This window comes from Oncorhynchus mykiss, chromosome 12, assembly GCF_013265735.2.
Source record: "Oncorhynchus mykiss isolate Arlee chromosome 12, USDA_OmykA_1.1, whole genome shotgun sequence".
In the NCBI taxonomy this organism is placed as follows: Eukaryota; Metazoa; Chordata; class Actinopteri; order Salmoniformes; family Salmonidae; genus Oncorhynchus; species Oncorhynchus mykiss.
Window position 1 is genome coordinate 47007739 of NC_048576.1, and position 27783 is coordinate 47035521.

At 41.9% G+C, this 27783-nt stretch overlaps 1 protein-coding gene across 2 annotated transcripts in view; it reads right to left on the bottom strand.

The window, feature by feature from the left end:
• LOC110537699 (transmembrane protein 132E) overlaps positions 1-27783 on the bottom strand; it is a 385579-nt gene that overhangs the window by 96282 nt on the left and 261514 nt on the right. Inside the window, exons 1-2 of one of the 2 annotated variants that reach the window (XM_021623937.2) lie at positions 22033-22699; positions 20533-21460 (exon numbers count right to left, since the gene is read on the bottom strand). In XM_021623937.2, the coding sequence (XP_021479612.1) occupies positions 20533-21460; positions 22033-22111 (1007 nt within the window). In that variant the 5' untranslated portion in view covers positions 22112-22699. Of the gene's footprint in view, positions 1-20532; positions 21461-22032; positions 22700-27783 lie in introns of those variants that run through there. The other variant, XM_021623939.2, reaches the window with a different exon arrangement.

Genomic DNA, 27783 nt, shown 5'->3' on the forward strand with positions numbered 1-27783 from the left:
TTGTTGCAAACAGGATGCATGTTTTCGAATATTTTCTTTTGTCCAGGCTTCCTTCTTTTCACTCTGTCAATTAGGTTAGCATTGTGGAGTGACTACAATGTTTTTGATGCATCCTGCATCACAGCCATTAAACTCTGTAACCTTTTCAAAGTCACCATTGACCTCATGGTGAAATCCCTGAGTAGTTTCCTTACTCTCTGGCAATTGAGTTGCCAGACCCCTAAATCTTTGTAGTAACTGGGTGTATTGATACACCATCCAAAGTGTACGTAATAACTTCATCATGCTCATCTACCTCTACCTCTTTGTGAGTCATTAGAAAACCTCCCTGGTCTTTGTGGTTGAATCTGTGTTTGAAATTCACTGCTCGACTGAGGGACCGTACAGATAATTGTATGTGTGGGGTATAGAGAAAAATCTGAAATACGCCAATATGAATACTTTTTGAAGGCACTGTATAGGAAGTCCACAAGATTATAAAACTGTATATAAGTGCCATTCTATTCTATCATATGACACTTGACTTGGGCTTTATGAACACGATGGACTGTGGATTCAATGTCTATCACCACCAAAGAACGTGGACCGCTCGCCCAGTGATCCCAAAAAAAGCAGGCTAGCAAAAACCACATCGCCACAAGGGAGTCGGAATTTAAACCGGAGTCTCTAAAAACGCCATGCAGCAATCCAAAAAACATGTGACAGATTCAGAAACTGGGCATATGCCGCAGATTATGCCACCACAACAAGATGAAAATACAACTCATACATTTACAAGCATTAACTTCCCTGAAAACCCTCCGCTCAGCCATCTGTTATAGATACGTACCAGCACACAATACTCTTTTCCGTATTTCTTTCCCTTTTGATTGGCCAACTTTCTCCCATTACCATTTCTGTGTGTTAGATCATTTATTTATGTACTCATTTCCCTTCATGCCTCATAATGGCGCGGAAACACAGCCAATATGCAATTATCCCTGGCACGGAACGGCATGGCACAGCACAGACTGAGTGGAGTCCTCAAACCAGCTTTAACACCACCAGCCTACGCAGTATGCACTCCCTCTGCCCATATGATTTCATGCTAGGATTTACATCAACACAAACGGGTGAAATTCTGTGAGGCGTGAACAGTGAATTCCCAGCAGGACAGATGTTGGCAAGTCATGGGGACACTGGGATGGGTTAGTATTGCCAAACATATCAACATCGCTGACATTAAGGGGCCAGTTTCCCATACCCATATTAAGTCTAGTCCTGAACTAAAAAAACATTGAGATTTTCCATTGAGCATGTTTTTTAGTCCAGGACTACGCTTACCGTAGTCTTAAAAAATATATATAATAAAAAAAAAAAAAGTTATGACAATATGCTAACGAATTTATCCTTAAAAATGTATTCATACATAGTATAAATGTTTTGTATTTGTGTCCATATTGTCCACGAGTTTCTAGTAGATATACCATATGGTTGAAGAGAAAATAGCCTAATTAACAAACAAAAAGCATCTAATCAACAATGACATTATTTTCAATTAACTCTGCAACTCTTCCAACAATTGACTTTTTTCACAACTGCCACCAGTTTGACGCCAACACATTGACAAAAAAGACAACGAAATAGTCAAATAAATACTATTGTGTGTATAAAAAAAAGAAGTATATTTCATGATGAAACCCTAATTTTAATCAATGAATCAATCAAAAGTATTTATAAAGCCCTTTTTACATTAGCAGATGTCACAAAGTGCTATACAGAAACCCAGCCTAAAACCCCAAACAGCAAGCAATGCAGATGTAGAAGCATGGTGGCTAGGAAAAACTCCCTAGAAAGACAGGAACCTAGGAAGAAACCCTGAGATAAACCAGGCTCTGAGGGGTGGCCAGTCCTCTTCTGGCTGTACCGGGTGGAGATTATAAGAGTACAAGGCCATTGAGGCCAGATTAATATCTTGAAGAACAAAGCTGCAATATGTAATTTATTGGGCGACCCGACCAAATTCACATAGAAACATGAGTTTGCGAAAGTATTCGGCCCCCTTGAACTTTGCGACCTTTTGCCACATTTCAGGCTTCAAACATAAAGATATAAAACTGTATGTTTTTGTGAAGAATCAACAACAAGTGGGACACAATCATGAAGTGGAACGACATTTATTGGATATTTCAAACTTTTTTAACAAATCAAAAATGGAAAAATTGGGCGTGCAAAATTATTCAGCCCCCTTAAGTTAATACTTTGTAGCGCCACCTTTTGCTGCGATTACAGCTGTAAGTCGCTTGGGGTATGTCTCTATCAGTTTTGCACATCGAGAGACTGACATTTTTTCCCATTCCTCCTTGCAAAACAGCTCGAGCTCAGTGAGGTTGGATGGAGAGCATTTGTGAACAGCAGTTTTCAGTTCTTTCCACAGATTCTCGATTGGATTCAGGTCTGGACTTTGACTTGGCCATTCTAACACCTGAATATGTTTATTTTTGAACCATTCCATTGTAGATTTTGCTTTATGTTTAGGATCATTGTCTTGTTGGAAGACAAATCTCCGTCCCAGTCTCAGGTCTTTTGCAGACTCCATCAGGTTTTCTTCCAGAATGGTCCTGCATTTGGCTCCATCCATCTTCCCATCAATTTGAACCATCTTCCCTGTCCCTGCTGAAGAAAAGCAGGCCCAAACCATGATGCTGCCACCACCATGTTTGACAGTAGGGATGGTGTGTTTTGCATTGTTGCCAAAAAGTTCAATTTTGGTTTCATCTGACCAGAGCACCTTCTTCCACATGTTTGGTGTGTCTCCCAGGTGGCTTGTGACAGACTTTAAACAACACTTTTTATGGATATCTTTAAGAAATGGCTTTCTTCTTGCCACTCTTCCATAAAGGCCAGATTTGTGCAATATACAACTGACTGTTGTCCTATGGACAGAGTCTCCCACCTCAGCTGTAGATCTCTGCAATTCATCCAGAGTGATCATGGGCCTCTTGGCTGCATCTCTGATCAGTCTTCTCCTTGTATGAGCTGAAAGTTTAGAGGGACGGCCAGGTCTTGGTAGATTTGCAGTGGTCTGATACTCCTTCCATTTCAATATTATCGCTTGCACAGTGCTCCTTGGGATGTTTAAAGCTTGGGAAATCTTTTTGTATCCAAATCCGGCTTTAAACTTCTTCACAACAGTATCTCGGACCTGCCTGGTGTGTTCCTTGTTCTTCATGATGCTCTCTGCGCTTTTAACGGACCTCTGAGACTATCACAGTGCAGGTGCATTTATACGGATACTTGATTACACACAGGTGGATTGTATTTATCATCATTAGTCATTTAGGTCAACATTGGATCATTCAGAGATCCTCACTGAACTTCTGGAGAGAGTTTGCCGCACTGAAAGTAAAGGGGCTGAATAATTTTGCACGCCCAATTTTTCCATTTTTGATTTGGTAAAAAAGTTTGAAATATCCAATAAATGTCGTTCCACTTCATGATTGTGTCCCACTTGTTGTTGATTCTTCAAAAAAAATACAGTTTTATATCTTTATGTTTGAAGCCTGAAATGTGGCAAAAGGTCGCAAAGTTCAAGGGGGCCGAATACTTTCGCAAGGCACTGTAGCTCTGTCATTCTCATTGAAAGCAAGTCTAAGTGGTAGTTGATATGTTCTATGTGTGCTATTTCTATGCTTCCCCTTCTTACATTTTGGTTTTGCTTCTTTTCCTTTTGGTTTTGTACACCAGCTTCAAACAGCTGAAAATACAATATTTTTGGTTATGGAAAATATATTTCACAGCGGTTTTGATGGTAGAATGATTTTCTACACTGCTTTGCTTGTTTTGTCACAAACTGAAATTATGCTTATTATTATAATTTTGTAAACCAGGAAATGGCAGAGTGATTTCTGCACCTTTAAAACACCAATGGTATTCACTAAGGTGATGGTTTATATTCAAGATAATGTTTTACTGCTTTGTCATTCAATTTTTTATTTAAAAACAATCTTATTTAATTATTTCACATATACTAAACAAAAATAGAAATGCAACATGCAACAATTTCAATGATTTTACTGAGTTACAGTTCACATAAGGAAATCAGTCAATTGAAATAAATTCTGTGGATTTCACATGACTGGGAATACAGATATGCATCTGTTGGACACAGATATCATAAAAAGGGACGTATATCAGAAAACCAGTTAGTATTTGGTGTGACCATGTCTCATGCAGTGCGACATCTCCTTCGCATAGAGCTGATCAGGCTGTTAATTGTGGCCTGTGGAATGTTGTCTCACTCTTCTTCAATGGCTGTACGAAGATGCTGGATATTGGCGGGAACTGGAGCACAGTGTCAATCCAGAGCATCCCAAACATGCTCAATGGGTGACATGTCTGTGAGTATGCAGGCCATGGAAGAACTGGGACATTTCATCTTCTGGGAATTGTGTACAGATCTTTGTGCTATGGGGCCCTGATTTAGCATCCTGAAACATGAGGTGATGGCAGCGGATGAATGTCACGTCATTGGGCCTCAGGATCTTGTTAGGGTATCTCTGTGCATTCAAATTGCCATCAATAAAATGCAATTGTGTTCGTTGTCAATAGCTTATGCCTGCTCATAGCAAAACCCCACCGCAAACCATAGGGGCTCTCTGTTCACAACTTTGACATCAACAAGCCACTTGCCAACACAACGCCACACACGTTGTGAGGTCAGTTGGCCAAATTCTATAAAACAACGTTGGAGGTGGCTTACGGTAGAGAAATTAACATTAAATTCTCTGGCAACAGCTCTGGTGGACACCTGCAGTCAGCATGCCAGTTTCACACTCCCTCAAAACTTGAGACATCTGTGGCATTGTGTTGTGTGAAAAACTGCACATTTTAGAGTGGCCTTTTATTGTGCCCAGCACAAGTTGCCCCTATGTCTTGATATGCCAAACCATGGGAAACTGGTGAGGGCCCAAAAAGGTGACACTTTTTTTTGCACTGAAACATGCAAAATATCCCTGCTTGGGGGAAATGCAGGTTTTAACTTATTAAACAACAAAGAATATGATCTACATGATCAGTCTCTGTGTGTAAAATAAACTGTGGTTACTACTAACTCACAGAAACTAACTCACAGCTACAATGTTTTAAAGAAAACAATCCAATGTTATTTGTTGCCTAGACTTTACCGCAAATGACACTCAAGTCTTGAGAAAAAACAATACACTAATATTGCAGTTATCCATGACAGCCTTTATAATAGAACGCTTGTGAACACACACATCTAAATATTGCACTTGTGAAAAAAACTAAGTAGAAATAGAATGAAACAAACAGGCATTCTATTTTTACTCTTTTATTTTGGCCACTATAGTAGACGTCGATCAAGGCTACATGTGTGCAAAAATAACATTCATGAGTAAAAAATTGTATAATCCACCCTCACTCATGTGTTACTGTCAAGTTCAACACAACAAAAACAATATATTTGGGCTACACTGCACATGATTACATTGGACACTGTCTGCCTGTGGACATCTATTCTACATTGTGCCAACAGAGCATGATACCCTTTGTTGGCATAATTGATCTCTTTCAGGCAGAGAGTACACCCGGCATACCCCTTTTTATCCACTGTATTGAAAAAGTGAGAAAGAGGGAATGTGTATGGTGTTCCTTTCACCTCTATAGTAGCATCCAGTTTAAGCCAGGCCCAGCTCCAGCTACACTTGATCCCTGAATCCACTTGTTTAACAAACCACGCCTCAATTTTCTCCTAATTCTGAAAATTAACCACATACTGTTGAGGGAAAACATTAGTTCACAGTTAGTTAGTTCGTTAACATTTCATACAGATTGCCAGGGTCCAGTAAGCAACTAATGCGTTATAACTTGAGGAACGACAATGGAGTCGTATACGTTACCAGTTAATACTATAGAGAATGGTTAGGTTACTGAAGTTTGCTAACCTGATGTTGTAGTGTTAGCTAGCTAACATTAATTGTCTGACCTTATTAGCAGTTTCCCTTGCTCCCAGGCAGACGAAATAACTTTTTTGCCCGCTTTGAAGACAATACAGTGCCATTGACACGGCCCGCAACCAAAACATGCGGACTCTCCTTCACTGCAGCCGACGTGAGTAAAACATTTAAACGTGTTAACCCTCGCAAGGCTGCAGGCCCAGACGGCATCCCCGGCATCCATCACCAGCTGGCTGGTGTGTTTACGGACATATTCAATCAATCCTTATCCCAGTCTGCTGTTCCTACATGCTTCAAGAGGGCCACCATTGTTCCTGTTCCCAAGAAAGCTAAGATAACTGAGCTAAACGACTACCGCCCCGTAGCACTCACTTCCATCATCATGAAGTGCTTTGAGAGACTAGTCAAGGACCATATCACCTTCACCCTACCTGACACCCTAGACCCACTCCAATTTGCTTACCGCCCAAATAGATCCACAGACAATGCAATCTCAACCACACTGCACACTGCCCTAACCCATCTGGACAAGAGGAATACCTATGTGAGAATGCTGTTCATCAACTACAGCTCAGCATTTAACACCATAGTACCCTCCAAACTCGTCATCAAGCTCGAGACCCTGGGTCTCGACCCCGCCCTGTGCAACTGGGTACTGGACTTCCTGACGGGCCGCCCCCAGGTGGTGAGGGTAGGTAACAACATCTCCACCCCGCTGATCCTCAACACTGGGGCCCCACAAGGGTGCGGACTGAGCCCTCTCCTGTACTCCCTGTTCACCCACGACTGCGTGGCCACGCACGCCTCCAACTCAATCATCAAGTTTGCGGACGACACTACAGTGGTAGGCTTGATTACCAACAACGACGAGACGGCCTACAGGGAGGAGGTGAGGGCCCTCGGAGTGTGGTGTCAGGAAAATAACCTCACACTCAACGTCAACAAAAAACTATGGAGATGATTGTGGACTTCAGGAAACAGCAGAGGGAGCACCCCCCTATCCACATCGATGGAACAGTAGTGGAGAGGGTAGTAAGTTTTAAGTTCCTCGGAGTACACATCACAGACAAACTGAATTGGTCCACCCACACAGACAGCATCGTGAAGAAGGCGCAGCAGCGCCTCTTCAACCTCAGGAGGCTGAAGAAATTCGGCTTGTCACCAAAAACACACAAACTTCTACAGATGCACAATCGAGAGCATCCTGTCGGGCTGTATCGCCTGGTACGGCAACTGCTCCGCCCACAACCGTAAGGCTCTCCAGAGGGTAGTGAGGTCTGCACAACGCATCACCGGGGGCAAACTACCTGCCTTCCAGGAAACCTACACCACCCGATGTCACAGGAAGGCCATATAGATCATCAAGGACTACAACCACCCGAGCCACTGCCTGTTCACCCCGCTATCATCCAGAAGGCGAGGTCAGTACAGGTGCATCAAAGCTGGGACCGAGAGACTGAAAACAGATTCTATCTCAAGGCCATCAGAGTGTTAAACAGCCACCACTAACATTGAGTGGCTGCTGCCAACACACTCTCAACTCCAACCACTTTAATAATGGGAATTGATGGAAATTGATGTAAAATATATCACTAGCCACTTTAAACAATGCTACTTAATATAACGTTTACATACCCTACATTATTCATCTCATATATATATGTATATACTGTACTCTATCATCTACTGCATCTTTATGTAATACATGTATCACTAGCCACTTTAAACTATGCCACTTTGTTCACATACCCTACATTACTCATCTCATATGTATTTACAGTACTCGATATCATCTACTGCATCTTGCCTATGCCGTTCTGTACCACCACTCATTCATATATTTTTATGTACTTACTTATGTCCTTATCCCTTTACACTTGTGTGTATAAGGTAGTAGTTTTGGAATTGTTAGGTTAGATTACTCGTTGGTTATTACTGCATTGTCGGAACTAGAAGCACAAGCATTTCGCTACACTTGCATTAACATCTGCTAACCATGTGTATGTGACAAATACATTTGATTTGATTAGATTTTTAGCCAGCTAATTGTCACACCATAAACTCAATTATTTTATCAGTTAAATTGGCCCAACATTTCTCTGGCTAGCTAACGGATAATTCGATCCAGTACTGTAGCAAACAAATTATCTTGTTTGGGATGTGGGGGGCAGTATTTTGACTTCCAGATGAAAAGACTGCCCAAAGTAAACTGCCTGTTACTCAGGCCCAGAAGCAAGGATGTGCATATAATTGGTAGATTTGGATAGACAACACTCTAAAATAATGTCTGTGAGTATAACAGAACTGATATGGCAGGTGAAACCCAGAGGACAAACCATCCCACCCCCCCAAAGAAATTCAGCCTACCACTATTTTCAATGGCTGTCACTTTTTTTATAAAGCAAAGTCCTCCCAGATTGAAGTTCCTAGGGCTTCCACTAGATGTCAACAGTCTTTAGAAAGAGTTTCATGCTGGTTTTTGGAAAAATGAGCCAGAAATTGTAGTTTTTCTAGGTGGCTCCCATTGTGGCTGTAGTGTTTCCAAGCGCGTTCTTTGGTATTTTTTTCCGGTAAAGACAATAACGATTCTCCGTCTTACATTTTATAGTTTATTTATGTATTAGGGTACCTAAGGTTTGATTATAAATGTTGTTTGACTTGTTTGGAAAAGTTTATTAGTAACGTTTGGGATTCATTTTGTATACATTTTGATGGAGGGAAACTGGGTGGATTATTGACTGAAGCGCGCCAGCTAAACTGAGTCTTTATGGATATAAAGAAGGACATTATCGAACAAAATTACCATTTGGGATGAAACTGGGACCTTTGGAGTGCCAACAGAAGAAGATCATCAAAGGTAAGGCATTATTACATCGCTATTCCGCACCTGCCTGGTTGAAATGTGTTTTTCATGGTTTTGTATGCGGGGCGCTGTCCTCAGATAATTGCATAGTGTGCTTTCGCCGTAAAGTATTTTTGAAATATGACAAAGCGGCTGGATTAACAAGAAGTTGAGATGACAGTTAAATATTTATAATTCTGTAGTATGAATTTCGTGCTCTGAAATTGTTGAGGTATCCCGCTAGCGGCACGCCTTTCCCAAAGTTAACAATACTATCAATACTTGTTCCACAACACTTTTTCCCTCACTGAAAAACTTTCCAAATGCCAGTTGTTTTTTGGTTACAGCTCATGAAGTACGCTTCCTCACCTTCTCACCCACCTTTTTGTTCTCGTTCAGGGGGCGCGCTGCTATAGCCGGTATACTGCCATTCCCCTCTCTGCTCTTTCCAGAGCACGCACTGATGCTATAACTAACACTTTGGTTGTCTCTTCTCTCTTCAGTCGCGTGCTGCATTCTGTTGTTATGTGAACGATTTGCTGACCCTTCGATACAGTCAGTATTGCTTCAAACGCGCACCACTCGTTCACATTCAGCAAGTACTGATCTAAAGCTCCACATTTCTTTCATCGGATCTACATGAATCACGTAGGTGTCACGGCTCTCGTCGGAATGAGGATCGGACCAAAGTGCAGCGTGGTAAGTGTTCATGATATTTTATTACTCAAAAAATACTCGAACAAAATAACAAAGTGAAAAAACCAAAACAGTTCTGTCAACTGCTGACACTAAACAGAAACTAACTACCCACAAAACACAGGTGGGAAAAAGGCTGCCTAAGTATGATTCCCAATCAGAGACTATGATAGACAGCTGCCTCTGATTGGGAACGACACTCGGCCAAAAACAAAGAAATAGAAAACAGAAATAAAGAAACTAGAATGCCCACCCTAGTCACACCCTGGTCTAACCAAAATAGAGAATAAAAGCCTGTCTATGGCCAGGGTGTGACAGTAGGTCATCTATTTTGGATTCAAAACGGCGAATTCCGCTGAAAGGTGACTCATTTGCATCTCTGCACACCTATCAGGTGAATGGATTATCTTGGTAAATGATAAATGCTCACTAACGAGAATGTAAACAAACAAAATTTAGAAAAATAAGCTTTTTGTGTGTATGGAAAATATCTGGGATATTTTATTTCAGCGCTTTCAACATGGGACCAACACTTTACATGTTGTGTTTGTATTTTTGACAAGGCCACACAGAGGGCCAGAGATAATTACAGACACCTGTGATAATCTGAAGTACCCAAAAGGGCCACTCGATGTCTTGTGATAGATTACATAAAATCCTTGAAAGATACCAACATTCTAGTAGTTTCAAATGTTTCCAGTAATATACCCTTATTTTGCAAACCTACCCGTGTCAAAGAGACACCTCCAGAGTTCATACATCATTACAATCAAACATAGTGGTGGGAAAAAATCCAACTTCTCCAACACTCCCTTTGAAAACATCTCAGCTATCCAAATCACTCCCTGGGGCTGCACTGTGTACATTATTACAGGAATACGCCTTCCTTGGGAGCCTCCGCCTGTCAAATGTGAGGTGTCAAAAAACCTGACCAATTTCTGCCTGTTTTGTGACAAGATGAAAGGGAGGACAGGTAAATAGAGAGGGCCTGCAGTAGAAAATACAGCTCTTATCTGTGCCTTGTCTAAACCTGTGAAGCGCCTTGGACAACCAGGGGGAACTCGCTGCTGCAGATCTAATAGAACAAATGTAATAGAATGGGACATACAGTACATTGACTAGAGTAATACTCATTTTCTGTAATGCAAAACCACTCGGAGAGATAGACGTCTGTCTGTTCAGAGCGAATAGACTGCCTAAATATATTGCATTGTTCTGGCTGTGCTTAAGTTACCCATGATATCATCAGTCATGCTCCCTCATGCACGTACAGGCACGCACACACACACAAGTACACACACTCAATTGTAAATCATGTAATCTCATTCCTTCAATTACCAGAGCTTGACAATAACCTATGGTGATCACCCTATAAATAAATACATTGAAAGAGCAAGGTGAAGGGGAAAATAAAAATGTCAGTTAAGTACAAATGTGACCTTGGTCATTTGAGCACAAAAATTACTCTTGAATATGATTCAACCCAGTGATTGTAGAGATGTGGCCCCCATAACCCTACAATATGCATGTGAGGTCAACCAATGACAATTCGTTGCTCCACAAGAGAGCCAAATCATCCAAGGATGGAAAGCCTGTGCTAGGTTTTACTCTTTTGTTAAATGCCAAAATTTACACCCAGCCCCTAATCCCTAGGCATTCCTTCAGACTTAAATGGGACAAAAAGGTTTGAGCAATGTGGTAACAATTCCACCCAGCCTATCAGAAGGTAAGGTGAAGTAATAATCAAATGACTTTAAACATGTCCAATACTTTCAGATCTGAAGTAATGCCAAGGGGGTAGGGGCTAAGGGTCAAATTCAGCATCTATTGCCTTACATCACTTGTGTACAACAAAAGAATGGAAACTTTAAGTCGTGCAGAAAATATAATAAATTCTGCACATCGCAACTCAGTGAAAACGTTGACATTGACATCTAGAAAGGCGAGTGGTCGGTAGGACTGATATTCAGTGGGGCAAAAAAGTATTTAGTCAGCCACCAATTGTGCAAGTTCTCCCACTTAAAAAGATGAGAGAGGCCTGTAATTTTCATCATGGGTACACTTCAACTGTGACAGACAAAATGAGAAAAGAAAATCCAGAAAATCACATTGTAGGATTTTTAATGAATTTATTTGCAAATTATGGTGGAAAATAAGTATTTGGTCACCTACAAACAAGCAAGATTTCTGGCTCTCACAGACCTGTAACTTCTTCTTTAAGAGGCTACTCTGTCCTCCTCTGAAGTGTACCTATGATGAAAATTACAGGCCTCTCTCATCTTTTTTAAGTGGGAGAACTTGCACAATTGGTGGCTGACTAAATACTTTTTTTGCCCCACTGTAGATAAAAACAGGGAATAAAATGCTTCTCTCCAAGGAGAAGACACGATGGTCTACTACTAAATGCAAAAAATACTTCAAAGAAGAAACTGCCTCAGGCTTAAAACCTTAGTTTGGGATAAGTCTACTCTCAGGTTGACTTGCATAAATAGCGGTCACATGGGCAAAGCAACTCACATTTCACTGAGTTGCTCTTTTGCACACCAGTATCTCTACCTGCACATGACCATCTGATCATTTATCACTCCAGTGTTAATCTGCTAAATTGTAATTATTTGCCTACCTCCTCATGCCTTTTGCACACAATGTATATAGACTCTTTTTATCCCTACTGTGTTATTGACTTTATTGTTTACTCCGTGTTGTTGTCTGTTCACACTGCTATGCTTTATCTTGGTCAGGTCGCAGTTGTAAATGAGAACTTGTTCTCAACTAGCCTACCTGGTTAAATAAAGGTTAAATAAAATAAAAAATAAAAATAAAGCTGTAGTATGTGAACAGTTATGTGCTTCTGTCCTCCACACTAAAACACCAAGTTCAAAGCGGAGGCCATTTAATTTAACATCTGTCACATACATCTTGTTTTTAAGTTTTATGTGTCCAAGGCCCATACGATTAGATATCCACTCACATTGTGCAATGGTAAATGGCATTCTTGACACCCTTTTCCCTTGACGGAACATAAATAACTGAATGAGTGAGAGTGTGTGGCTACTTTACAGGTAGCTCTCTCATTGAGCAGATAAAGAATAAAAAACGGGGGGAGAGGACAGAGGATAATAAACAGGAAACCCTAATCTAGAGAGGGTCAATCAAACAAAGTCTGAGTAAAGGCAGAAGAGGATTTGAGAGGCTACAGGAAAACATGTCTCTCCTGGCCTCTATCAGAGATGACCGCTGATAAGCGCCGGGGCTCAATGTCATCTGATGTGGGCTGACAAGCCACTAGTGGCAGGACGTCACTCATCCTGAGTCATCCAATCAGTGCTCAGCTCACTCCGTACCGAGCAGGCCTGACATTACCCATCAACGACATGGGAACAAGACTAGAGGGACTGGGACGAGGACACATGGCAGAGCATAGGGCCACTGGGCAGCAGAAAACAGAATCCCGGGTCAGGAAGTAGCCATTTTCATAGATAGCGGCAACAAAAACGCTGTAGGGCATAAAAATAAAAATATGTGTTTTATTGTCATATACACCAGATGGGTGAAGTGAAATGTGCTGTTTTACAGGGTCAGCCATAGTAGTACAGCGCCCCTGGAGCAAATTAGGGTTAAGTGCCTTGCTCAAGGGCATATAAACATATTTTTCTGTGGCAGGTAACCTTGTCGGCTTGGTTATTTGAACCAGCGAGCTTTCGGTTATTGGCCCAAACGCTCTAACTGCTAGGCTAACTTCCGCCCCATACTGGTCACTGTAGCTAATGTAACTCTATAACCTTTCACATCAAGCTCACATAGGCTCTCATTTTTTACTAAGGCACTTGGATATATACAGTGTACATGTTAGGCCAATATGTACGTATAAGGCAGCATTTTACTTACAGTTCATTGAAATGTCATGTCATCATCAAATAAACTGTATGTTAACATACGTACATGGTAATAATTCCCATGCATCATAAATGGAGCCACAAAATGAAATGTTTTCATTCCCTCATCTGTTTATTCACTACTCAAAATAGAGGCGGACTCCTCAATCTCATCAAAAACACAGAACAGACACATGCCGCAAACTATGCATGTAATTAATTGTAGCTTTCCTGGGTGATGATAAGCATCACAGAGACACGCTGGGTATGATTAATACTGCCATGCACTGCATTGTTATTATTTCCATGGTAACAGAACTTTAAAGGCCTAGCTAAATAAGCCCTCCCCACCAACACACACACATGCGCATGAACACACACACACACACACATAAACGTAAGTTACAATGGGAATCAGGGGGGAAAATGGGAACCGGGGGGAAAAATGGGAATTTCCAAGAGTTCGGATGAGGGGAGGGAGGGATAGAGGAGGTAGACTTCTGCTGAGTTCAATTCATAAAGACTTTCCTCATGACATCTTTAATAATATTTTTAAGGTGGAGATAGCAGTCTGAGCGGGACAGATTTTTTGGAACCGTGGCCGCCCGTCGACATCCCACCTTCTCCGCCCAGATCTCATCTAGCTCCTGCCTGCAATCCCACAATGTTATAATTACACATCTTAAAAAAAAACATCTTATGCATTATACTGTGCAATGAATGCATGATTTCATAAGACATTTTCTGTTTGGAATAAAGTAATTTTATTAAAACAAACTCCAGTGTAAACAAACTAATTTGAAGCAACACAGACTAAAAGTCCCTGCAAGACTGAATACAATTATGGGGGGAATTACGAACTTTCCAATTTCAAAATCATCTCAACTCGAACTGTTAGTAAGATAAAGGAAAGGCAACAAATAGGCTAGACTGACTAGTGCCCAATCATGAGCCATTATTTCATTGCCTTTTCATTGCCTAGAAAATTATTAACAACATAGTCCCGTGAGAACTGCAAGCTGACAATTGGTTTATAATTCATCACAAATGGCCACAGACTAAATCACATCAGATACTTGTTTTTGCCACCACTACTGTTTGAAGCCATCTGTGTAACATGCACCCCAGTTAGAGGTGGGGAGAGGAGCTGGACACAAGATTTATGTGATATAAAAGTGATTTTATAACAATTCACAGTGCATTTAAAACATCAACACGACCATTATGAAATATTTTGCGGGCCTAAAATAATATTTTCACCACGAGCATGAACCATTCAGGCTGCGCAGCACAGTTCTCTGTCGGGTCCGTCACGGGAGTCCCGCGGTAATGCAGGGCTCTAGGTGGAGACACCTCAACAATTGGCTTCCAGCACTGTTTCATTCACGCCCCATTTAGTCACCTGGCTCAGGGTCTCTCTGGATTTTTCCCCCCTCTATCACCTATTTTTATTCTTCTACACTCTACCCCCCAGAGAGACAGAAATGCAACACTGTGTCCTGGATACAAAAGAAAAATGAAGTATAATTCTTAGATAATCACTGAAATTGAAAAGAGGAGGGTCAACTATTAAATGAGAGGTGACATTTGAAAGTTATGTTTCTAAGGAAACCTAGTTTGCATTGCATGAAGACAATGGTAGTTAGAAATCAGTTCAGAGGTTGCAAGTTGCACAATAACGTGATGATGGTTGAAATATTAGACAAGGTAATATGGAATATTATGAAAGGTATTATGAAAACCTTTGAAACTTGAATCTGGTCGTCCATTTTGTTCCTCCAGGTTTTAACGATGAACCGAAACGTACACATTATGACTGTGTAAGGAAAAAAATAAAATGTTCTTGGCATATTCATCACTAAAGGGGATATAATTATAAAACCTACATGTTATGAATGGGCGGGCCACAGATGAGGTCAAGTTATTAGTAAATTCTTGATCTATCGGTAACAACAGCATTAGGGAGAGGGATTAGGCAGGACACATCTTGGAACAAAGTAATCCACATATTAGGTTATAGATCTCTCTGGGGACGGAGCATCTTCTTGGAATCACTGTGATGGTCAGAAGTGAAATGCTTGGGGCTCTCCTCCTCAGAGTCTGGGTTTTATGAGAAATGGTCAGGTCTCAAGCCATACACATGCACACACAGTAGTGGTAGTCTAATATTGAACTGGGGAGATAACACTAATGCACTATTCCTGCCTGCATACTGTAAATCCTAGCACTGCCTGTTCCTGTTCGCCTTAATGAGTTATTGAAGCATAATTAATTCACGGTGAATTCCTAAATTGAAGTCAGAGTTTCCATTACGATTAGGGAGCGCCGTGTTTAAGAAGAGTTTCGCCGTCATGCCTCAGATATCGCTTAATATGGGGCCCCTCCCCCTCCATCTCTCCTCATCTTCAGGAGAGTAGAAAAAGAAAGCTAATTTTCTTGAGGCTTTCATGGATTTAAATAATCATTTTATTTTGTCTGGGAACTCTAACCCTCTCATTATGTTGACGGAGAGGAATAACAGTGAGAAACACAGGGATGAGGGAGAGGAGACATGCCTTGTATCCCCTAAGCTCTAATTCGACAAGAAGTGGGTCAGCTCATGAGGAATTTAATTTGAACAGATGTCAATTAATACCCATTATGCCTGCTCTTTCAGGAGGCTGATGAATGATCTTCCTCTCATGTTCTCGGAGCCGAGTCTTACATGAGAGATTCAAAAAGATTTTACATGATATAGTCCTCATTTCTCCACTGTGCTGGTTGAATTGATAGCTCTAGGAAATTAGGTAGCTAGGCCTCTCTTTTACAGGGTAAAAGGAGTGTTCCGGTTCTCAAAATCTAGGCGAGTTCAATAGAGAGATGTGCTTTATTCCCTTAAAGAATGTTGAAAAACAGACACTTCAAAAATGTCTTGACGTTCAGTATTCTAGAGAAGATCTCCCAGTTCTCTTTTAATTGCGTAAGCTCCCGGCAATTGTGTAAGAAAAATATTATGTTCAATACATTCGGGCACCACTTCAAAGGACTGAGATGAATAAAGTTGACTAAGTTCTTTAAATATACAGAACCAGTAAAAATGTTGGACACACCTACTCATTCAAGAGTTTTTCATTATTTTTTACTATTTTCTACATTGTAGAATAATAGCAAAGACATCAACACTATGAAATAACACATATGGAATCATGTAGTAACCAAAAAAGTGTCACATGTACCAACAAACGGATATGATCAAACCGTTGTGATTAGAACCCTTGATTAGAACGCTTATCATAGGTGTCCATTAAAATATATGCAATAATCGGAATGCATTATTTGTCACCAGTACTTGTCAATAAAACTGTAAATACAGTACGCTACATACATACATACAGCATGTGCCTACAGTAGAAACGACAACACGATATACAGAAAATAAGGAACTTAGTTTGATAGGAACGCACACATGTCCAAAGTTATTATTGGTAAGGAAGGCAAAGCAAGGGCCAGCAAGAAAATGTTCCAATTCTTGGAAGACTGCACAAATATATGCATACTTGATCTGTGCAAACATGAGTGATGTGCTGGCGGCTCTCCTCGAAGAGAGAAGTTTCTCCGGCTCAGTAAAGCGTCAAACATAACAACTCACGCTGGGGCGACCATTAGAGATATTTGGAACTCACATGTGAAAAGGTTGAACAAATCTAAATACATTTTATATTTCAGATTCTTCAAAGTAGCCACCCTTTGACTTGATGACAGCTTTGCACACTCTTGGCATTCTCTCAACCAGCTTAATAATGTAGTCACCTGGAATGCATTTCAATTAACAGGTGTGCCCTGTTAAAAGTTAATGTGTGGAATTTCTTTCCTCCTGAGATAATCAGTTGTGTTGTGACAAGGTAGGGGTGGTATACAGAAGATGGTATTTTACCAAATATATTATGGCAAGAACAGCTCAAATAATCAAAGAGAAACGACAGTCCATCATTGCTTTAAGACATGAAGGTGAGTCAATAGGGAAAATGTCAAGAACTTTGAAAGTTTCTTCAAGAGCAGTCGCAAAAACAATCAAGCACAATGATTAACCTGGCTCTCATGAGGACCGCCACAGGAAAAGAAGGACCCAGAGTTACCTCTGCTGCAGAGGATAAGTTCATCAGAGTAAACTGCACCTCAGAAAATGCAGTCCAAATAAATGCTTCATGGAGTTCAAGTAACAGACACATCTCAACTGTTCAGAGGAGACTGCGTGAATTGGGCCTTCAAGGTTGAATTGCTGAAAAGAAACCGTCTCTTTGTGAGATGCAAAGCAGGTGAAAGGATGATCACCACATGTGTAGTTTCCAGCGTGAAGCATGGAGGAGGTGGTGTGACGGTGCTTTTCTGGTGACACTGTCGTGATTTATTTAGAATTCAAGGCACAATTAACCAGCATGGCTACCACAGCATTCTGCAGCGATACGCCATCCATCTGGTTTGCGCTTAGTGGGACTATCATTTGTTTTTCAACAGGACAATGATCCAACACATCTCCAGGCTGTGTAAGGTCTATTTGACCAAGAAGGAGTGTGATGGAATTCTGCATCAGATGACCTGGCCTACACAATCACCCGACCTCAACCCAATTGAGATGCTTTGGGATGAATTAGACCGCAGAGTGAAGGAAAAGCAGCCAACAAGTGCTCGGCATATGTGGAAACTCCTTCAAGACTGTTGGAAAAGCATTCCAGGTGAAGCTGGTTGAGAGAATGCCAAGAGTGTGCAAAGCTGTCATCAAGGCAAAGGGTGGCAACTTTGAAGAATCTAAAATATATTTTGATTTGCTTAACACATTTTTTGTTACTACATAATTCTATGTGTTATTTCGTAGTTTGGTGTGTTCACTATTATTCTACAATGTAGAACAAAGTAAAAAATAAAGAAAAACCCTTGAATGAGTAGGTGTGTCCAAACTTTTGACTGGCACTGCATGTATGTATATAGAGTGGGGCAAAAAAGTATTTAGTCAGCCACCAATTGTGCAAGTTCTCCCACTTAAAAAGATGAGAGAGGCCTGTCATTTTCATCATAGGTACACTTCAACTATGACAGACAAAATGAGAAAGAAAATCCATAAAATCACATTGTAGGATTTTTTATGAATTTATTTGCAAATTATGGTGGAAAATAAGTATTTGGTCAATAACAAAAGTTTATCTCAATACTTTGTTATATACCCTTTGTTGGCAATGACAGAGGTCAAACGTTTTCTGTAAGTCTTCACAAGGTTTTCACACACTGTTGCTGGTATGTTGGCCCATTCCTCCATCCAGATCTCCTCTAGAGCAGTGATGTTTTGGGGCTGTTGCTGGGCAACACAGACTTTCAACTCCCTCCAAAGATTTTCTATGGGGTTGAGATCTGGAGACTGGCTAGGCAACTCCAGGACCTTGAAATGCTTCTTACGAAGCCACTCCTTCGTGTGTTTGATCATTGTCATGCTGAAAGACCCATCCACGTTTCATCTTCAATGCCCTTGCTGATGGAAGGAGGTTTTCACTCAAAATCTCACGATACATGGCCCCATTCATTCTTTCCTTTACACGGATCAGTCGTCCTGGTCCCTTTGCAGAAAAACAGCCCCAAAGCATGATGTTTCCACCCCCATGCTTCACAGTAGGTATGGTGTTCTTTGGATGCAACTCAGTCCTCCAAACACGACGAGTTGAGTTTTTAACCAAAAAGTTATATTTTGGTTTCATCTGACATTCTCCCAATCTTCTTCTGGATCATCCAAATGCTCTCTAGCAAACTTCAGACGGGCCTGGACATGTACTGGCTTAAGCAGGGGGACACGTCTGGCACTGCAGGATTTGAGTCCCTGGCGCCGTAGTGTGTTACTGATGGTAGGCTTTGTTACTTTGGTCCCAGCTCTCTGCAGGTCATTCACTAGGCCCCCCAGTGTGGTTCTGGGATTTTTGCTCACCATTCTTGTGATCATTTTGACCCCACGGGGTGAGATCTTGCGTGGAGCCCCAGATTGAGGGAGATTATCAGTGGTCTTGTATGTCTTCCATTTCCTAATAATTGCTCCCACAGTTGATTTCTTCAAACCAAGCTGCTTACCTATTGCAGATTCAGTCTTCCCAGCCTGTTGCAGGTCTGCAATTTTGTTTCTGGTGTCCTTTGACAGCTCTGTGGTCTTGGCCATAGTGGAGTTTGGAGTGTGACTGTTTGAGGTTGTGGACAGGTGTCTTTAAACTGATAACAAGTTCAAACAGGTGCCATTAATACAGGAAGCGAGTGGAGGACAGAGGAGCCTCTTAAAGAAGAAGTTACAGGTCTGTGAGAGCCAGAAATCTTGCTTGTTTGTAGGTGACCAATTACTTATTTTCCACCATAATTTGCTAATAAATTCATTAAAAATCCTACAATGTGATTTTCTGGATTTTTTTTCTCATTTTGTCTGTCATAGTTGAAGTGTACCTATGATGAAAATTACAGGCCTCTCTCATCTTTGTAAGTGGGAGAACTTGCACAATTGGTGGCTGACTAAATACTTTTTTGCCCCACTGTATATATATATACACTGTATATCACTACATACCTTGGTAATTGCCACAATAACATGTAAGGCAGTAAGTAACGCATTGGCCATTAGAGATACCCAGTTACTTTTGATGATATATCATATAGTTTTTACAATATTACAACATTAGTTTTGCACTAGTTGGCTGTACCTGTACAAACTACAGTTTTAATCCTTAAAGCTTGTTCTCCATCTTCTTTTTAAATAGGGAGCCAATCTGTTTTCAGTTCTTTTATTTCCATTACTGATCAAAACTTGTTTTCTCATGACTGACTCTTGTCACTCTGCAGCAGACATATGGTGAGCAATATGTATGGAACATCGAATCGCAAATCACAGTATTAATACATATAGAATTGTGACAATCGCATACATATCGTACCTAGGTATCGTGATAATAACATATCGTGAAGTTCCTGGCAAATCCCAGCCCTATTGACAATATTTCCTTCTGAAAACACACACTCCAATTCATTGCGTCCTCAACTGTTTTGGAGGAGAAGGTCCAAGGTCCCTTTCCTCTGACCTTCTCCTCTAAATAATTTTGAGAAGAAGGCTAGGAAAGAAGATGTGATGCATCCAGGAAAGATTAATTGAGAAAGAGACACTTACTTGAGGGTGAACAGCTCCACTGTGGAATTGGGCACCAGGTAGAGGAAGATGTTGAGGGTCTCTCCTGGTTTCAGCGACTTCTCAGGCAACCTCAGGAACATGTTCTTATCCAGCTGCTTGTCCACCACCAGCTGCTTCTGGCTGGAATGGTACAGGCTGATGCTACCAATGCGGAGGAGGGGATGTTGAGAGGGAGGCTCGCCCCGTGATCCTCCTCTGCGGCCTGAGTTCTCGCCGCACTCCCCTCCGCTGTCCGGGTCATGGAGGGTGTAGTACAGCTCGGCCTGGAGGGATTCCCCGCTCAGCTCCAGGCTGTCACTGGAGCTTTTCCTGCGTCCCAGGGGGGCCACATTGGTGTTGAACCAGGTGGGGGGCAACTCCAGCGTGGCCAAGCACTGGGCAAGGTTCCCCCGGAGACGGCATGACGTCTTGATCTCGCGCACATCCCGGAAGCCGTGGAGCCTGACGCAGGGCAGCTTGTCCTGGACCTTGAAGTCATCCCAGTCGCGACCGGCGATGTAGAAGAGCACCTGGACCACAGGGTTGCTAGATAACACCCTCGACTGGACGATGAAGGCCCGGACCTTCCAGTTGACCGTTAGCCGCCCGAGGATGTCCAGAGGGCTGGAGGGCTGGAGGAGGTCCTTGGATAGGCTCTGGTCCTGGGTGAACGGGCCAAAGGTTATGTTAACGGAGGGAAACTCCTTGGTCTGGAAGACCACAAAGCTCTCGGAACGCTGGAGAGGGTGTTTGTTGGCGGGGCTACCGCTGCTTTGGCCCGAGGACCTGGTCTCTCGCAGGAAGAAGGCCAGCTGGGCGTTGGAAAGCTTGAAGGTGGCGGGCAGGTAGATGTCCGGAGGGGTGGGGGTGACTGCCGAAGAGCTCAGAAGAGCATCTGAGCTAGTCGGGGATACTTTCCCTGCAAATGCTGAACACAGAGAGATAGAAAGAGAGAGAATAAAATGTTAGAATCTTTACAATGCAATATGTATTTCACCATTTTGCAAATTTCACCTGCTCTTCACATGAAACTGCCACAAATAACAACAATTATCTGATAAAGAAACCGTATGTGTCAAGTGGCCTGCAGGCAGATTGCCCATTGTGTCCAATGAAACGGGTTGTATAAGTAAACAAGCTGCATGACACTGATTTTATCGTACCTGCTGTTCACAAGATAAACAGCTCAACACCACACACTCAATCGGTTGTTCCTCGAGTTCAATAACACACCAATAGTCAGTTTTAAAATTGACAGAGAAGCTAACGAATGGACAAAACACACAAGCTTTCAAAACAACAAGATATTTGACAAAATGTAAAAGAGAAATAGGGAGATACTTTAGAACAAAATAAAGTGGGAACAAACACTCAAACGTGTTATCTAATGACAAACTCTGGGAAAAGAGAACAAATAAAAACATGTACCCTCAAGCTATAAAATACAATCTGCTCAGACATAGGACACAGTCATAAAGAAACAGCATTGATGTAACATACTTATCAGTAGTACCAAGAACATGAAATAAATGTGCCAAAGCCTTTCCAGACAGACCAAATCAGAGATTAAAAGTCCCATATTCCAAATCGCCTGGCATTGAAAGTATATGTCCTCAAATAGCCCTTCAAAAGAGTATATCCAATCATCAGTAGAGAGTTTGCAGTCACCAAGTTAACAGATTGCCAGGGAAAAAAACTCCACGTTTCTCTCATAAATCTCCTCAGATATTTGCAGTACTAGAACAGATTCCTGGTGGTTCCCTTGCTTGCGCTGCAGCACACAGCTGTGGGGGATCAACAGAAGTTCTTGAACTTGTGCTTATATTCCCTTTGGTGCAGTCGTGGTCCACAGCATAGACCCACAGAAGCTCTTTGAATCCAGTCCACACATGTAGCTTCAATCTGGCAGCTGTCCCTGATAGACCAAACCCCTCTTCGCAAGCCCGGGTTTAATACTGTAGACAAAGCCTTGACACCGCCCTGTCTCGCCACACCTAGCCTCAGTCTATAATCAACATTTGAGCTCCCAGACAGCGTTAAGACACACAGGCCTCAAAGGACTATTGCACCACACACACACTCGTAAAAAAAAAATACTGTTCAGCTCGATTTATCCTCTCCCACTGGACATGTTCAGGAAGAGGCTTTCGTGTTTGTGTGAGGCAGAGTGTGTGAGAGAATGAGTGTCTATGTGTGTTGGACGGGAGGGGTGGGAATGGGGGAGGGATGTACTACTTCAATGCATTCAGGCAAAGAGAGTGAACGGGAGAAAGAGAGAGAGGGGGGGATTAGGTAAAGATCATAGATGAATTAGCTCTGCCTGTCCCCTTTTCTTCTGCCACGGCCCCCCAAGAAAGATAATGAGGATGCCTGGGGAGGGTTGGGGGTGGGGGATTGACTACTTTTGTCCCCCAAGTGCCTGGAATCCCTACAATAAAATAGAAAGGAATTCTTGGATGTGTGTGTGGTCCAAGCCTACGCTCAGCATCACGCTCAACAGGGGGTCGAAAAGATGAAGGGGCCTGTTGTTCATTCCACCAGGAACCGTTTCACTTATTTCCACATCAAGAACATAAACAGAACAATTCTCATCTCGTAATGGGATATATGTTCTTGAACACTTTTTATCAGTTCTTGTCAGTCATGTAACTGATTTTCCACAGGGTTACGGCTGATTCTGCGCATCTGCTTGAGTAGCCTCTGCCGAGTTCCCAACAACCAGTGTTCTGATATTCAGGGGAAATGGAAAGAGAGCCCATGACTCGACTTCCGCTTATGGATGTTAACAAGGCGACACTACATTTGAACTCTTCCTCTACATTTATTGGACTGGTTGAACAGTATTGGAACTACAGTTTTTTTCTTCTTCTCGTCAATACCATTATGTAGAGGGTCTAATTTCAGGCATTTGCTACATTAGTTTACTGCTTGAGGAACATGAGTACTTTTCTGCCGAGTGGTCTGAACCATATGGTGTGCTCCTGCAGTGTGGTTAGACTCTGGCAGTCTGAGGGCCAGGCAATGAAGTACCTCTTAAGGGGTCTGACATGATACTCTCAGCTCTGCGGAGCAGCGCAGTTCCATTACGAGACCACATTAGCTACTTGAGTGTCTCTTCATCCCTTTCTAAACACGCATAATGCACACAACGGATTGCTCTTGTTTAGTTCCCCCTCCCTCCTTCTGTGTACTCCAGCCTGATGTACGGGCTGATTGAGGGGGCATGATATATGGGCCCAAATGCACTGGGGGTGCTCCTCCTCTCACTTTTGCTGTATCAAAGTGGGGTCGGGTGGATGGGGGCGCAGATGGGGCTTACAACAGAAAACCTGATACCCCCCCCTATTTGGCTTCCTATTAGACATAAGGGCCAAATTGATTGGCTTCTCTTCCTGTTGCATGCTCCGTTACATGATACCCATCTGTTGGGTAGGGGATATCAATGAGTAGCTAGCAACACCTCAGGGCTCTTTCCATCTATCAAGTTGCTTTCCCTAATGGGGATTAATGAAAATGTCTGACCACAATTGGATGTTGAGGTTGGGGCTATTTCTTTACCATTTAGAGCCAATCAGCAGTTTACGAAACACGACGATTAGGAACGCAACGCAGTACGTGAATGTCATTTTTCATCACAAAATGGGTGGTTCCTTGTAGTACGCAGGCCTGCCTACGGCGCAATGCAATGCAATTTCCTCTGCATTTTTTTATGGAGCATATTATTCCTTGCACGACGGTGGGGGCAGTGTTGTGTAGATAATGAGGCTGTGTTTTACCACAAACTCGCTTGGTAAAAATGGAACCAGAAAAATTGTTTTTGCTCCTTTCTTTTTGGCACAAAGTCATTTCACAAAAATAATGAACTCTGCATCAATCACTTTAAACTGCTATAAAAAGTAAGCACCAGTGTTGCTATACATTTGTGAAAAATAAAGTGATGGGCTCGGTTTCCCAAAATAGTTAAATCGCCGAGCTGTATGCCAAAACCATTGTTACTAAAGTTGCACTTGAAAACGCTTGTTATTTACCGATGGACATAGCCCACCTTGTTTCAGGCTCCTAAGCAACTTTGCAGTACTACATTTGTTTTGTGTGTTATTTCTCACATTATTAGCCCAGAATGTTCTGTGCATTATTACAAACAGGCAGAACTAACTTTAGATATCAGAGAGGTAACTCACCAGCATTATAACTTTCCTGAATTGGACCCTTACTTCGTACCTTTCAAGGCGATTTAACTTATCCCATAGGCTGCTCCAAGACACCGCCGGCGGAGAAGAGGTTTTCGGAGTGGACTTTTAGTCCAACTCAGGAGGCAAGCACACCATCTACTGCTTTTGAGTATTTTACTCGCTAATGTTCAGTCCCTGGACAATAAAGTAGACTAGCTCAGGGCAAATATCTCCTTCCAGAGAGATATCAGGGGTAGTAACATACTCTGTTTCACGGAACCATGGCTCTCTCCGAATATACTGCCCCTGTCCATACAGCCAGCTGGGTTCTCAATACATTGTCAGGATAAGAATAAAGAACTCTCCGGGAAGAAGGCGAAGGTGTATGTTTCATGGTGTGATTGTAGGAACTCTAGTCCTTTCGTTCACCCAACCTAGAAAACCTCACAATCAAATGCATTACTTAACTAGAGAATTTTCTTTGGTTATCGTCACAGCCATGTATAGTCCCACTCAAGCGCATACCACGACAGCTCTCAAGGAACTACAAACTGGAAACCGCATATCCTGAGGCCGCATTAATTGTAGCTGGGGACGTTAATAAAGCAAATCTGAAGAAAACTCTACCAAAGTTTTATCAACACATCGTCTGTAGTTCTTGAACTTCAACAACTCTCAACCATTGTTACTCTCCCTTGCGGGATGGATACAAGGCCCTTCCCCACCCTCCCTTCGGGAAATCAGATCCCGACTGCATTTTGCTCTTCTCTTCCTATAGGCAGAAACTCCAACAGGAAGTACCCGTGCTGAGGTCTATTCAATGCTGGTTTGACCAATCGGAATCCATGCTTCAAGAGTGTTTTGATCTTGCGGACTGGGACATGTTCCGGGTTCCCTCTGAATAACATTGACGTATACACTAACATGGTGACTGAGTTCATCAGGAAATGTATAGGGGATGTTGTTCTCACTGTGACGATTAAAACCTACCAAAAAACGTGGAAAGCGCAAAGCTGAAAGCGCAAACCCAAAACATTTAACCACAGAAAAGTGACTGGGAATATGATTGAATACAAACAGTCCAGTTCTGCCCTCCATACGACAATCAAACAGACGGCACCCCCAACCACGTCCTCAGAGCATGCAGCTGGCTGGAGTGTTTACAGACATATTCCTATCCCAGTCTGCTTCCCTCACTTGCTTCAAGATGTCCACCATTGGTCCTGTAACCAAGAAAGCGATTGTAACTGAACAAATTACTATCGCCCCATGGCACTCACTTATGTCATCATGAAGTGCTTTGAGCGGCTAGTTAAGGATCATATCACCTCCAACTTACCCGACACCCTGGACAATTCACATACCACCCCAATAGATCTATGGATGATGCAATCGCCATCGCACTGCACACTGCCCTATCCCATCTGGACAAGAAGAATACCTACAGTCAGAAGTCAGAAGTTTACATATACCTTAGCCAAATACATTTAAAACCAGTTTTTCACAATTCCTGACATTTAATCCAAGTAAAAATGCCCTGTTTCAGGTCAGTTAGGATCACCACTTGATTTTAAGAATGTGAAATGTCAGAATAATAGTAGAGATAATGATTTATTTCAGCTTTGATTTCTTTCATCACATTCCCAGTGGGTAATATGTTTACATACACTCAATTAGCATTTGGTAGCATTGCCTTAAAATTGTTTAACTTGGGTGAAATGTTTCGGGTAGCCTTCCACAAGCTTCCCACAATAAGTTGGGTGAATTTTGGCCCATTCCTCCTGACAGAGCTGGTGTAACTGAGTCAAGTTTGTAGGCCTCCTTGCTCGCACACACTTTTTCAGTTATGCCCACTAATTTTCTATAGGATTGAGGTCAGGACGTTGTGATAGCCACTCCAATACCTTGACTTTTTTGTCCTTAAGCCATTTTGCCACAACTTTGGAAGAATGCTTGGGGTCATTGTAGATTTGGAATAACCATTTGCAACCAAGCTTTAAATTCCTGACTGATGTCTTGAGATGTTGCTTCAATATATCCACATAATTGTCCTATCTCATGATGCCATCTATTTTGTGAAATGCACCAGTCTCTCCTGCAGCAAAGCACCCCCACAACATGATGCTGCCCCCCTCCCGCGTGCATCACGGTTGGGATATTGTTCTTCGGCTTGCAAGCCTCCCTCATTTTCCTCCAAAAATAACAATGGTCATTATGGCCAAACAGATCTATTTTTGTTTCATCAGACCAGAGGACATTTCTCCTAAAATTATGATCTTTGTCTGGCTTTTTTATGGAGGCTTTGGAGCAGTGGCTTCTTCCTTACTGAGCGGCCTTTACGGTTATGTTGATATAAGACTAGTTTTACTATGGATATAGATACTTTTGTATCTGTTTCCTCGAGCATCTTCACAAGGTCCTTTGCTGTTGTTCTGGGATTGATTTGCACTTTTCGCACCAAAGCACGTTCATCTCTAGAAGACAGAACGCATTTCCTTCCTGAGCGGTATTACGGCTGCATGGTCCCATGGTGTTTATACTTGCGTACTATTGTTTGTACAGATGAACGTGGAACCTTCAGGCATTTGGAAATTGCTCCCAAGGATGAACCAGACTTGTGGAGGTCTACAATTTTCTTTTGAGGTCTTGGCTGATTTATTTAGATTTCCTCATGATGTCAAGCAAAGAGGTACTGAGTTTGAAGGTAGGCCTTGAAACATATCCACAGGTACACCTCCAATTGACTCAAATTATGTCAATTAGCCTACAGAAGCTTCTAAAGCCATGACATCATTTTCTGGAATTTTCCAAGCTGTTAAAAGGCACATTCAACTTAGTGTATGTAAACTTCTAACCCACTGGAATTGTGATACAGTGAATTATAATTGAAATAATCTGTCTGTAAACAATTGTTGGAAAAATTACTTGTGTCATGCACAAAGTAGATGTCCTACCCGACTTGCCAAAACTATAGTTTGCTAACAAGATATTTGTGGAGTGGTTGAAAAATGAGTTTTAATGACTCCATCCTAAGTGGATGTAAACTTCAGACTTTAACTGTAGCTAAGTAATGAACCAT